The sequence below is a fragment of the Acipenser ruthenus genome, chromosome 19 (genome assembly GCF_902713425.1).
Source record: "Acipenser ruthenus chromosome 19, fAciRut3.2 maternal haplotype, whole genome shotgun sequence".
NCBI classification, from domain to species: Eukaryota; Metazoa; Chordata; class Actinopteri; order Acipenseriformes; family Acipenseridae; genus Acipenser; species Acipenser ruthenus.
The window spans coordinates 10,137,662-10,150,970 of record NC_081207.1 but is presented as its reverse complement, the minus strand read 5'-3'; the positions used below and the strand labels follow the sequence as shown (position 1 = coordinate 10,150,970).

The 13,309-nt window shown below is 42.4% G+C and overlaps 1 protein-coding gene across 1 annotated transcript in view; it reads right to left on the bottom strand.

Moving 5' to 3' along the window:
* Positions 1-1,010: 1,010 nt before the first annotated feature.
* The window catches only part of LOC131698720 (uncharacterized), a 33,236-nt gene continuing 20,937 nt past the window's right edge, over positions 1,011-13,309 (bottom strand). The window contains exons 4-5 of the mRNA XM_058992190.1: positions 1,269-1,342; positions 1,011-1,067 (exon numbers count right to left, since the gene is read on the bottom strand). Of these exons, the coding sequence (XP_058848173.1) occupies positions 1,011-1,067; positions 1,269-1,342 (131 nt within the window). The remainder of the gene's footprint in view (positions 1,068-1,268; positions 1,343-13,309) is intronic.

The window sequence follows — 13,309 nt, the reverse complement described above, 5'->3', positions numbered from 1 at the left end:
AAAGACGTACCTGGTACGTCCAATTGAAATACATGGTTAAAAAAAAAAAAAAAAAAAAATTCTGGAATGCTGTTTTTTCACTCAGGGTCGCTCATCAAGGTGTTATTACATAACATATTAGGTTGGTGGCTTTAATTTAATTATATTACATGGTTAAATTATCTTTGATGTGACAAAGTTGCTAAATGTAATGAACAGCCTATTTCTATGGAATCGACACCCTGTGTTTGGCTTGTAGTGTGAAATATCGAATTAAAAAAAAGAAAAATCTATGCATAACGTTCATTTTCTTTTCAATGTGGATTGATAATTCATGGGACGGAAGCCAGGGCTGCGTAAGGGTTAGGCAGAGGCTTGGCATCAGGTGCATAGAGATTGAGGCATGGCTTTAGGGATAAAAGTGCTTTGGAATGTGTAGGGGAGAGATGCTAAAGGGGAGAGAAAAGGACGGACCCACCCAGGGGAGCCTTCTTGAAGGGTTTGAGGCCAGACGTGTTGGTCTACCGGGCCCTTGAAATGACAGAAACTCTGACTCGAGAGCTGTTAATAGGCATTGCCCTGCAGCTGGGTTCGAGAGAGAGCTGTTTATGAGCTTTGCCCCAAAACTGAGTACTCGAGAGCTGTTAATAGGCGTTGCCCCGCAGCTGGTTCTCGAGAGCTGTTATTAGGCTTTGCCCTGCAGCTGGGTACTCTAGAGCTGTTAATAGACGTTGCCCTGCAGCTGGTTCTTGAGAGCTGTTATTAGGCTTTGCCCTGCAGCTGGGTACTCTAGAGCTGTTAATAGGCTTTGCCCTGCAGCTGGGTACTCTAGAGCTGTTAATAGGCATTGCCCTGCAGCTGGGTACTCTAGAGCTGTTAATAGACGTTGCCCTGCAGCTGGTTCTCGAGAGCTGTTATTAGGCTTTGCCCTGCAGCTGGGTACTCTAGAACTGTTAATAGGCATTGCCCTGCAGCTGGGTACTCTAGAGCTGTTAATAGACGTTGCCCTGCAGCTGGGTACTCGAGAGCTGTTAATAGGCGTTGCCCCGCAGCTGGATTTCCCTCAGAGGATGGAATGGTTTCACAACCTTGAAAGAAAAGAGAAAAGTGTCTGAAAACATAAAAGACTGTTAGTAGTGGGACTTGAGCAGTAAGGTAAGAGGGCCACGTCCCAGGAGGATAGAGAAAGAGCCTTCTCGTCTTGAGGCATGATATAGATAGCACATGAGCTATGAAAGAATAGTTTGGCCGGTGGTCCCCTCTGACCATTCGAAGAACCTGCGTATTACCGACTCCAGACAGGGGAAGTGAGACTCACTATCCCCCCAGAAGAAGGACCACTGGCCCCCTGCAGAACCCGCACCTGTGAAGACAAAGACCACGTGCCAACGTGTAACATAAAACAAGGAAGAAGAGACAAACAGAAACGGAAAGACTGGTTATGGGGAAAAGCTATGTGTAGGCCGTCCGCTCGGTGGAGAGGAAAATAACTCTCTATTAGGGGGAAACCTCTGGTAGTCCTGACAGAGAGGGAGCCCCCACTCCGGCCATGTTAACGATAGACTGTTGTCCTGCTGCGATGTCAGAAGGCAAAGATCGTATGCAGGAATTAACTGCTGAGGAGGACCAGCTACCCATAGACTTAATTAGGTTTTGATTAATGTTTGCGTGAGCTGCTGTGGAGGCTGCGCCGATTCTAAATTAATGAGTGGTGTAAAATTGAGGAGGGAGACCTGCTTTGAAAATGAGATTGGCGAGATGGGTAGCGAACCAATGCCAGGTGATGATATTTCTGGAGCAATCGATAAACAGGGGATCTAGGGAACTGAAAGGTTTTTTGGCTGATCGGAACTTGGAAAGAGCTGAGTAGGGGCAGAGAGGGGAATCTACCTTCGATAGTTGGACCCTGGCAGAGCTGGTCTGTGTTAGATGATCTCAGGAACAGAATGAAATGATGGCCTGGAACCAGGGAGAGGTCGCAGGAACAGATGCCTATGGTTAGAAAACTGGAGGATGAGGGAACAGTGAATTTGAATCCGAAGAAAGCAGTTAGGCACATGGCTTCCATGACTATGTCGTCAAAAGGATTAAATAATCCTGATCGGAGAATTGAAACTAAAGCATTGAGGATATTGGTGGTTATAGGGAGTCTGGAGGGGGATGCGGGGGAAAGACTCTTGGTAATTCCTCGGAGAGTCGGGCAGACTGCTGAGATGGAGAGGAGGGTAGGCGAGGGGATAGACATACTACGGGAGTGGAACTGGATTCCTGAAATGTAGGATTTTATAGATGATGGGGTTAGACGCAGGGTGTCCCGAGCTATTTAGGCTACGATCCAGTTTTCATTGAAAGGGGTGGGGGATATCCTGTTCTGAGTGCATAAGGTGGAATATTTTGCCCAGCCTGTCGAGTAAGAAGAACGAGTAGCTGGGGAAAGAGCTGCTGACGTAATTTCTGGCTGAATTGAGAAGATTGGGGAGGGTAGAATTCAGTTGAAGATGAGCTGATGGAACTGTGGGACTTGAAGGGGAACCGGAGCTGCTGTTGGAACCAGGCTGAGAAACTTGGATATCTGAAAACGAGACAAAGCATTGGCTGCATTATTATATAATCCTGGAAGATGGTGAGCCTGGATAATGAAATTAAAGGACACTGATATCCAAACGAGATGGTGAAGTAACTGCATGATGAGGGGGCATGAGGACCTGCCTTTGATGATGTGGACAGTTGAGTGGTTATCGCTGAAGAATAATATGGATTTTTTGGACCAAGAATGCCCCCAAAGGAGCGCTGCTGCTATAATGGGGTAAATTTCTAACAGGGCTGAAGACTTGAGCTGGGGGGGTAGATGCTGAAAAACAAATCATTGGATTGAAGATCCCTGAATCCTATAGATGAGTCATCAGTGAACAAGGATAGATCGTGAGGGGCTGAGATGAAATCATCTAAAAACAGAGAGCGGCTGTTCCAGTGATGCAGTAGGGTGGACCACATCTTGATGTCTTTTCTTGCTTCTGGAGAGATTTTGACATTAGAGTCTAGGCTCTTTGCGGTTGAGGGGAGGGAGAGAAGGCGAGATATGAAGGTTCTGCTTTGGGGGGTGATTCGCATGGCATAATTGAAATGACCGAGGAGCGATAGCAGGTTGCATTTAGTTATTGATTTTGATGGGCCGATGGTTTTCTCTTCAAAAAGGGGAACAAGTACTGAAGAAAATAAAATTCGGAGATTGGAGATTGCTTGAGCGGGGGGATCTGAAGGGGGTGATAAATCTATGGAAAAGTATGGAAAAGCCAATGGAGAAGCCGAACTGGAGACCGTTGATTAGATAAGATACAACTTGATTATCTGGATGATGGTGGAGAGCGATAGCTAGAGCTGGGATGTTGATGGGAGTGTATACTGAGAGGAGTTTTATCATTTGCGAGATATTGGGCAGATGGATTTTGCATGAGTGTCCCTGCAATAGCTGCATACATGGAGAAATTTGCATAATGGAAAAGAACATACAGAAATTATTGCAGATTTGTCTTGATCCAAGAATGAGATGGGGTGGCCATATTTATCTTTGGATTGAGGGCGGTGGAATGGGGGGTTGAAAGAGTGAATTGGAGCTGAGATGCGGCTGAAGACGCTTGGGGAGGGGTAGGAGATGTACTGGAGGAGCTGATACTGCTGCTTTTGGGCATAAATGGGTTGAGTGTGCGGTAGATGCACACACTCTGCAAGCATTAGCTCTCAATCCGCTAAAGATGCGGTTGAACAGGTCGATATTGGGGGAAGACCAATCAATTATATTGTTATCAATGGCTAATATAGAGGCTGCTTTGGCCGAGAAGGCTTTGTGGTACTCATAAAACATGGCACCTCCATATCTCACTGATAATTCAGTAATATAAAACACATACTGATCCAACTCTTGTCTGTTATGGGGGTAAGAAGAGCAAATCACCTCTCTGAAAATTAAAAAAGATCAAACAAATTCTCCCAGGGACAGGTTTTTTAGCAGACGGGGGTCATGATATTTAACTGTAACAGGTCATCACAGCTGACAACTCTATGATCAATAAATCCAGATGCTGTGATGAGAAGGGAAACAAGATTTATATCTTTACCTTCAATTATCTGCTTGTGTATTAGGGGGGAAAGGGTATGGCGACGGATAGTTGCTGCTGTATTGATCCTGATGTAGTTGCTGAAGCCAAATTGTATTCAGGGAGAGTAACTGCTGGAATTGTGGGCGGGATTGAAGTTGCCTGGGCTGGAATGGATGACGCATTTAATGTGGGGGCGGCGACTGGCGCAAGAGATGCGGAAGAAGGAGCTGAAGCTGAGTTGGAAGGAGGCTTCAAAATAAATTGATTAGTCCTCCGATGCTGTAGCTCTTGGGTGGCTGCATGGTGAGTCTGCAGTATGAAAAAAAGCGGTCGGCTGACGGCACACGCTTCGGAGGGCACCGTGTGTTTGTCTTCGCCGCTCCTGAGTCAGCGCAGGGGTGGTAGCGGTGAGCGACGCTGCCGGGAGTGCCCTGGTTCTGGGGCAGGAGTCATTGACTGGAAAGCTGAATCCACGGTGGAGTATTTGAAACAACAAGGGGATTTTCAGGGTCAGAAGATGAAGAGGTAAGAACATCCATAATCTTTGTCGGGTCCATTCCTTGTTCGGTAATGAGGATGGAAGTCATACTGCAATATTCAAAGCCTATTCAGGTAGTCGTATAGAAAAAGTCAAAAGCCAAATCAGGAAGTCGTTCGATAAAGATTCAAAAAGCCAGTTCAGGAAGTCATACAGAAAAGGAGGTTGAAAGCCAAATCAAGTCAAAGCAGCGGCAGGGTGGTCAGGCAGGCAAGGTTAATTTACAAAATACTAATAGATTTTTTTTTTCTCACTCTGTACGTGCCAAAAAACTAACACAAGAGAGAGAGCAGAGGCTGTGAGTGGTTTAAATAGAGAGTCAAGATTGTTTGATAGGAGGATAGGAGGAGGTGGAGCCCTGGTTACTGTCCTCCGAATTACACCCAAGGGTTAACATTAAAAAAGTTTACCTTTGATTAGTAGCTGTTTTATCGAGCTGTGCTTCATGAAATCAGCTTTGAAGTAACATCTGACTCTTTGTCTACATCTTGTTTTGTTGATGTTGACGGTAGATACAGGAAGTATGTTGATACTTCCTGCTCCTGACTCTGATCACCACTCTGATCACATGACACCACTGTAACGTATCGGATGTGTGGGAGGTACTGTAGTTGAAATTTTTTTTTTTTTAAGTGATCAGAGGGTAAAAATAAACATTAGGAACCACATGTTTTTTTGTAAATTATTACTGTGTGTGACGCCTTGTATCTCAGACTTGTGTCTGGTTGGAGAGAAACCGTATTTGGTATTTTTGAATTCGGGACAATCAGGGCAATTCAAAACCACAGTCCTTTTAAGAATGGAACAGGTCCAAATATAAGGAAAAATAAGTGATTTTTTCTATATACAGTGACATTACCTCAAATTGCAGAAGGATTATGGGTAACATACCATTGACATGCAAGGTCATGTTACCCATTTCTAAAATCCTTATTTTGTGCAACTTCAAAAAATGTATACTTATGCCAGGGTATCTCATTCTTCGGTGGCGTACTGGGCACATTAAATTGGGATGGGTGCTATGGACTGGTGCTATGTGATGCAGGTATAATACATTTTATGAAAAAGCAAAATTGTTTACAATAATAGATGTATTTTGTGGTCACATGACAAAATAAACCTAAAAAATTTGGCACCAATAGAAACTTCAGAGTCTGACAAAAAAAACAACATATGGTTTGCCAGGGGTATCTGAAAAGGAAAATAGAGTAATTTTGATGTATAACAGGAGTCACAAATTCACAAAATGCCTCTAGCACAGGGAATTACCAGGGCCTTAGCACAGAAGTTGTTAAAATCTAGTTGTTAAAAGTAGTATCTATCATAATTAATAGATACAATAGACAAATATTTGGCAAAATCTGATAGAAAGGACTGACTAGGTTTCAGTGGGTTACAGGTAGTTGGCTGGTTAATATTAAAGATAAAGATTCAAATGAAGAAAACGCTTCAGCATATTTCTGTTTACAGTTGTAATCATTATGGAAAACACTAGCGAGTCCACCAACTCACCCCTCCGAACATGCTTTCTGAACAAAGGTATCATTTAAAGGAGAAGCTTCAATCAGGGAGGCATTATCATTCACACTGAGCCAAGTCTCAGTCAGAAATAAAAATCCAAGTTCGTAACGTGTAATAAAATAATTAGAAAGGCTTTGTTTGATAACGAGCGAACATTAAGTAAAAAAAGGCATAAGTTTACACTCTCAACTATGGGGGTGTAACTGTGATAATGGGGACACTAAAAATATTAGTAAAATTAACCCTTGGGAGAGAACTAAGTTGCCTACGGTGATACTGCCTAGATTTTAATTTGATAATTTGAATGTGATTATTACAGAACAGCTCAGAAACACCTTCAGGGTTGGAGATACTTGGAGATACTTAATTCTCCATGTTCTCTGCAAGTTGAATTTAATCCCTCCTGCTAGAGATATTTGGAGGAAACACACACAGATTCAAAAAGGCAGGAGCCTATGTCAATTCCGTCAGACATCCCACCTATCAATCCACCAGAATACCAAATGGAGGACTGTGCACCTAAGTGGAAAGAAGTAGAGCAAGCTGTGAAAAAAGCAAGGGCTTCATCATCTCCAGGGCCTAATGGAGTTCCGTACAGAGTGTACAAGAGTGCTTCAGGAGTTCTACGAATTCTGTGGAAATTGATGAAAGTGGCATGGGAAAAACAGGTTGTACCAAGAGCATGGCGCCGAGCAGGTGGAGTCTTGATACCTAAAGAAAAAGATTCTACAAGCATCAGTCAGTTTCGTCCTATTTCCCTATTAAACGTAGAAGGCAAGATTTTCTTCAGCATTATTGCTCAGAGATTGTCAACTTACCTATTAAAGAACTGCTTCATTGACACTTCAATACAAAAAGCGGGCATTCCAGGTTTCCCAGGATGCTTAGAACACATCAATGTGAGCTGGCAACAAATTCAATCAGCTAAAAAGGAGAGGAAGGAGCTCCATGTGACATTCCTGGATTTGGCTAATGCATATGGTTCAGTGCCACATGAACTTCTTTGGGTAGCATTTGATTTTTTCAGTGTACCGATGACAATAACAAATTTAGTGAAAGCCTGCTTTGGAGATTTGCAATTTAGTTTTTCAACTTCAGAATTCAGCACTACATGGCAATGCATAGAGGTTGGAAAAATGGCAGGATGCACCATTTCTCCACTGGCTTTTACCATGGCAATGGAAGTAATCATTAAGGCATCAAAATGGGTAGTAGGAGGAGAGCGCTTGGCTTCTGGAATGCGACTACCACCAATTCGAGCATACATGGATGACATGACAACCCTGACTACAACAGTAGCCTGCACTAATCGGTTATTGGGCAAATTAACCAATAACATTGAATGGGCACGAATGCAATTCAAGCCCACTAAATCAAGGAGCATCTCTATAATTAAAGGCAAAGTTGTAGATAAAACATTCTTCATTAATGGTGAGGCAATACCAACAGTGTCTGAGAAGCCAGTGAAGAGTCTTGGGAGATGGTACGACGGGGATCTAAAGGACACAGTTCGTGTGGGAGAAGTTAGACTTGTTGCAGTGGAAGGGTTGAAGAGCATAGACAGCTGCACTCTACCAGGCAAACTAAAACTCTGGTGCTTTCAGTTTGGTCTACTGCCGAGGTTGCTGTGGCCACTGACTGTGTATGAGGTTTCTTTGACAACAGTAGAGAAGCTGGAAGCTTTAATCAGTTCATACATCAGGAAATGGTTGGGAGTTCCACGCTGCATCAGCAGAGTGGGACTTTATGGTAAAGGAATACTGCAGCTACCAGTCTCCGCTCTAACCGAGGAGTTTAAGTGCGCCAAGGTCAGACTGGAAATGGTGATGAGTTGAGTGGGGGACGGAGGGGGGTGATGCTGGGACGCCAGAATCACCGTCGAGCCCTCTTGAGGTGTCGTGGGCTAGTCGACGAAACACTGAGGATGGAAGGTGCCCACTTGAAGACCCCAGAGATGTACCCTACTTAGCTCAATCCAGACGGTTGTCATGCTGATGCACTGGGGAGGCCGCACTGTGGTTGATCCCCGGAGCCAGCATCGCAGCCGTTGTGTGTGCTGATGCGCCAGGGAGGCAAAATAAGCTGATCCCTGGAGCCAGCATTACACTTAACACCAGACAGAAGGATATCTACATCATCATATGGAAGGAAACGTAAATGGATGGAGACACATATGGATTATATTAGTTTACTGTAAAGCTACATCTTAGTTGGTGCTTATCTTGGCGAGAGCCGAGTTCAAATGAGCATGAAGTTTTAACATCTACTCTCGTGTAATGGAAATCATGAAGATCTGGATACGTCCAGTGACTGCTGTGAATAGTGCAGCTGGCAACAAGGGAAAGACCTTGTGACAGCCTGGAGAGACAGCTGACAGGAGGAAAGAGACCCCATTGGGGCTGGTAAGGGTTAGCTACCCTTGTCGGCAGTATCCAGCTCTGTGTTTACAGGATGCTGGAGACACCCACCCAAGGCTTCTAAGAAATTAAAGAGAAAAATACCCCTAGAGTCTGCGAGAGCGGGGGCGGAAGATGACTCAACATTGGACAACACGGTTAACGACTTAGGAACGGAAACGGATATGAGTATGGAGAGTACTTCACAAAAGACTACTTCAAGATCTGCAGTTAGCAAAGACATGGAACTCCAGGTTTGTGTCTGCGGCTGGAGCAAGGCGACAACGGTCAGGGGTTTGAAGATTCATCAAGGGAGAATGAAATGCTTGAGGGAGAAGGGACAAGGGCCTCGCATTGATCAGTACTTCTTACAAAGTCAGTCAAGTCAGTCGAATGAAATCCAGCGACAGGAAGCAAACCACAGTTCGCAGGATATCAGCACCCCTGTCATAGACGTGAGGAGGACTTGCATGGACACAGTTAGTGATGAGGTGTTGTGGGCTAGTCGACGAAACACTGAGGATGGAAGGTGCCCACTTGAAGACCCCACAGATGTACCCTACTTAACTCAATCCAGACGGTTGTCATGCTGATGCGCTGGGGAGGCCGCACTGTGGTTGATCCCCGGAGCCAGCATCGCAGCCGTTGTGTGTGCTGATGCGCCAGGGAGGCAAAATAAGCTGATCCCTGGAGCCAGCATTACACTTCAGCCATTAACACCAGACAGAAGGATATCTACATCATCATATGAAAGGAAATGTAAATGGATGGAGACACATATGGATTACATTAGTTTACTGTAAAGCTACGTCTTAGTTGGTGCTTATCTTGGCGAGAGCCGAGTTCAAATCAGCATGAAGTTTTAACATCTACTCTTGTGTAATGGAAATCTAGGATGTAAGCCATCCCTCCCAAATAACATAGGTCTCTCTCAGAAGCTATCCCAGTTGTCAACAAATCCGATGTTCTCTACAGTGCGCCAAGCTTTTAACCAGTTATTTAGGGAAAACTGTCTACTGAAAGCCTCACAGCCCCTACCCAGAACAGGTATGGGACCTGAGATAATAATTCTGCTCTCACACTCTTTTAACTTTTGAACAAGTACTTTAAAATCTTCCTTGAGGATCTCAGATTCTCTCAACTTTATATAATGTGTGCCCACATGTAAGACCACATTAGAGATCTGATCGTGTTGTTCTATTAGATTATCTCATTGAGAAGTAATATCTTTGACTCTGGCCCTTGGAAAACATTTGACACTTATTTGTTTTACTGAAGGTTCTATCAACATATCTAACAATGGAATCCCCCACTAAGAGAACTTCTTCCTGTTGCAAAAGAGCATCAAATTTGTTCACAATAACAAGTTTAGGGACAGAAGGAGCGGCCTTAACTTTAGATCCCTAATGTAACCCACAGGGTATGGCACTCTGTTCTGAGTTCAGCTACCAGGAATTGTCCATGAATGTTAAGTTAACCATTTCATTTCTAGATCATTTTAGTGATGAATAAAATAAAGATATGGAAAGCCAGTGAAGGTAGGGGTGACATCTCTTTGAAAAACACCTGTGTTTTAAAAGGTGTCTTGGGTAACATTATTACTTTAAATGTTCAGTATATTGAAGTTGCTGTGTTCTACAGCTGTGGTGCACAAACTTGGGGCCGCGCACCCCTGGGGGGGCGTGGAGTGTCACTAAGGAGGGCGCGACTAAAGTGGCAGTTCTGTTAAAAAAAAATAAAAAAAATCTAGAACATTTTAAATAAATTTATTTATTTATTTATTTCTTAGCAGACGCCCTTATCCAGGGCGACTTACAGTCGCAAACAAATACATTTCAAGAATCACAGTACGAGTAATAATACAATTAAGAGCAAGATAAATACAATGACTTTGGTTCTAGCAAGTACAAGTATGACAAAATACGATTCAATAATGGAGCAGATAACAGTGTCAGTGATAGTTGCATCAGGATATAATTAAATACAAAATACTACAGATTAAATAACACTTGACAGATTACAGTACTCTAAAGTACAGGATCAAATGCAGTAAAATAGTGGGCAGATAAGAGCAAGTAAAGCGCATTTAAGGAAGAGTGATAAGTGTCCAGGGGGAAAAACAGAGGAGTTCTACAGGTGCTGTCTGAAGAGGTGAGTCTTGAGGAGGCGCCGGAAGGTGGTCAGGGACTGGGAAGTCTTGACATCTGTATGAAGGTCATTCCACCACTGCGGGCGAGGGTGGAGCGGGTTCTGGAGGCAGGGGAGCGTAGAGGAGGTAGAGCCAGTCTTCTAGTGCAGGAGGAGTGGAGAGGTCGAGTGGGGGTGGAGGGAGAGATGAGGGTCTGGAGGTAGCTGGGTGCAGTCAAATACATAAATGACTGCTAATTAGGCCAAGTTCTTACCTTTCAAATGTGCCCTTGACGATTACTCTAGGTAGGACTTAGAACCGGAGAAATTATGTTTGAAGTGCCAAGTGTGTCAGTGAAACTGCAGTGAACAGTACCGATGAGTGTAAAAAAAATGTCCTGTATTAATGTAAATCATGTTTTTTTTTCCGAGATTTAACAAAAAAAAGGTCCAGATTTAGTTAAATACATAAATGTTAACAAACACATTCTTAAAAGTTGGAGTGTAAGCGCAGCTCTGCAACATACAATGCCAAATGAAACACGTCAATGGGCATGGGCTTGCATGTTAAAAGAGCTATGCACACAATTGATTTAAAATGGAGTAATGCACAACACAAGCGAAGCGAGTGGCGTGAATGAAGCGAGCAAATATAGAAATACATTTGTTTTATTTGTATTTTGCTATGCGCTGTTTGCGTCGCAATGGACCAATCAGAAATAAGGTCAAAGGTAGAGGCTGTCAGTGTCTAGCTCACGCAGAGATAAAAAAAAAACAATCTACATCAATGAGAATTTAATTATTAAAGTCGAAAAATATAATGTTCTTTATGATGCCGTGTCTGTGGCTATAAAGGCAATAAAAAGGACGCACATGTCAAGAAATAGCAGAACAACTGGAAATTGATGGTATGTCTATCTCTTTATTTCACCTTAATTTTAGTCGAAGTGACGGGGAGCACCACACACTGGTTTCGTATTTCTGTAAAATGATGCTTCTTTGTTTTAATAATGTTGACCAATAATAATAATCACATTTGCTCTTTTACAAGCCGGTGGTATTCCCTAAACTGTTTCCTTTTTTTAGTGTGTTTTCCATGCTCTTCTGTGTTTTACTTATTTTATTTCGGAGCAAAATTCGTGTCGTTCGCTTCGCTCCTGATGTGCATACTGTATTTTGTGAAAACCTAAGATTTAATTGCTGAACGATAATGTTTTTCAGATGTATATCTGGAATGACCTTCCTACAGATGTCAGGACTGCCCAGTCCCTGACCACATTCCGGCGCCTCCTTAAGACTCACCTCTTCAAAGAGCACCTGTAGAACTCCTCTGTTTGTATCCTGGGACACTATCACCCTTCATGTAAATGTGCTTTATTTTGCTCTTATCAGCCCCTATTTTACTGCATTTAATCCTGTACTTCAGAATACTGTAATCTGCCAAGTTTTTAACCTGTAGTACTTTGTATTTAATCACATCCTGATGTAACTATCACTATTTAATCATATCCTGATGTAACTATCACTATTACCTGCTGTATTATTGAATTGTGGTTTGTCAAACTTGTACTTTACTTGAACAAAAGTTATTGTATTTCTTGCTCTTATTGTATTACTTGTATTGTAACGCTTGAAATGTTTTTGCTTACGATTGTAAGTCGCCCTGGATAAGGGCGTCTGCTAAGAAATAAATAATAATAATAATAATAATATCTGTCAGGTAACTGTTGAATCGCCAAGTTTAAACAAAACAAACAAAAAAAAGTGTTAAGTTACATGTATTTTTTCACGGATTTATTTGTTAGAAATGTTGCATCAATAATGTTGACTTGCCAAGTGTATTTGTTAGAAACCCAGGTTTAACATGTCAAAATGTTCACTCGAAGTGGAAAAAAAAAATTCAAGACTGATTTTAAATGTTGAATTTATGATACGTGTATGTATTTAGCTAAATCTGGACTTTTTGTTGTGAAAGAAATAATACGCAATTTACACAAAATCAGGGGAAAAAACTGTTAAAATATAAAATTATGGTCTAACGTTTTAATATGATGGGGGGGGCACGACAAAATGTATGCTAAAAAAGGGGGGCGGCATTTAAAAACTTTGCGCAACACTGTTCTACAGTGTTTCCAACCTAACTCATGTTTTTTTCAGTAGAAGGAATAAAGCCACATGGACTTATTTAGTTTCTTCGTGAAAAATATTTTGTTACTAAAGGGCAATGGAAGCACTTGCAGCTACAGGGGTATGTCAAGCATTAATAGTCATAAATGTCTATAATTTTACAGTGTGGTGAATCACTACACACTATGCATTCTAGCTATACTGTTCCAGTGTGTACTGTGTAATATTTGTTCTAAGTCCACTGTGTTTCCATTGCTGTTATGGCTGCTAATGGTTTGCTAGGGTTTTGTAAAGGAAATTATTATAACAGTTTCCCAGTGGTATTTTCTTGGCGCTGTCTGTAATTCCGTTTGTTTGTTGGCAAGCTTTAGGGATATATATTCCAAGGATATGGAAAAGCTATGCATTTGCCATTTAAAACAGTTTAGGATCCTCTGTTAGTTCTCTATCCTTGGCTCCACCATTGCATTCCCTCTAGTTGACCTCAGTGGAGTAGTTGGGTTAGTGTTAGTAGGTGGGATCAC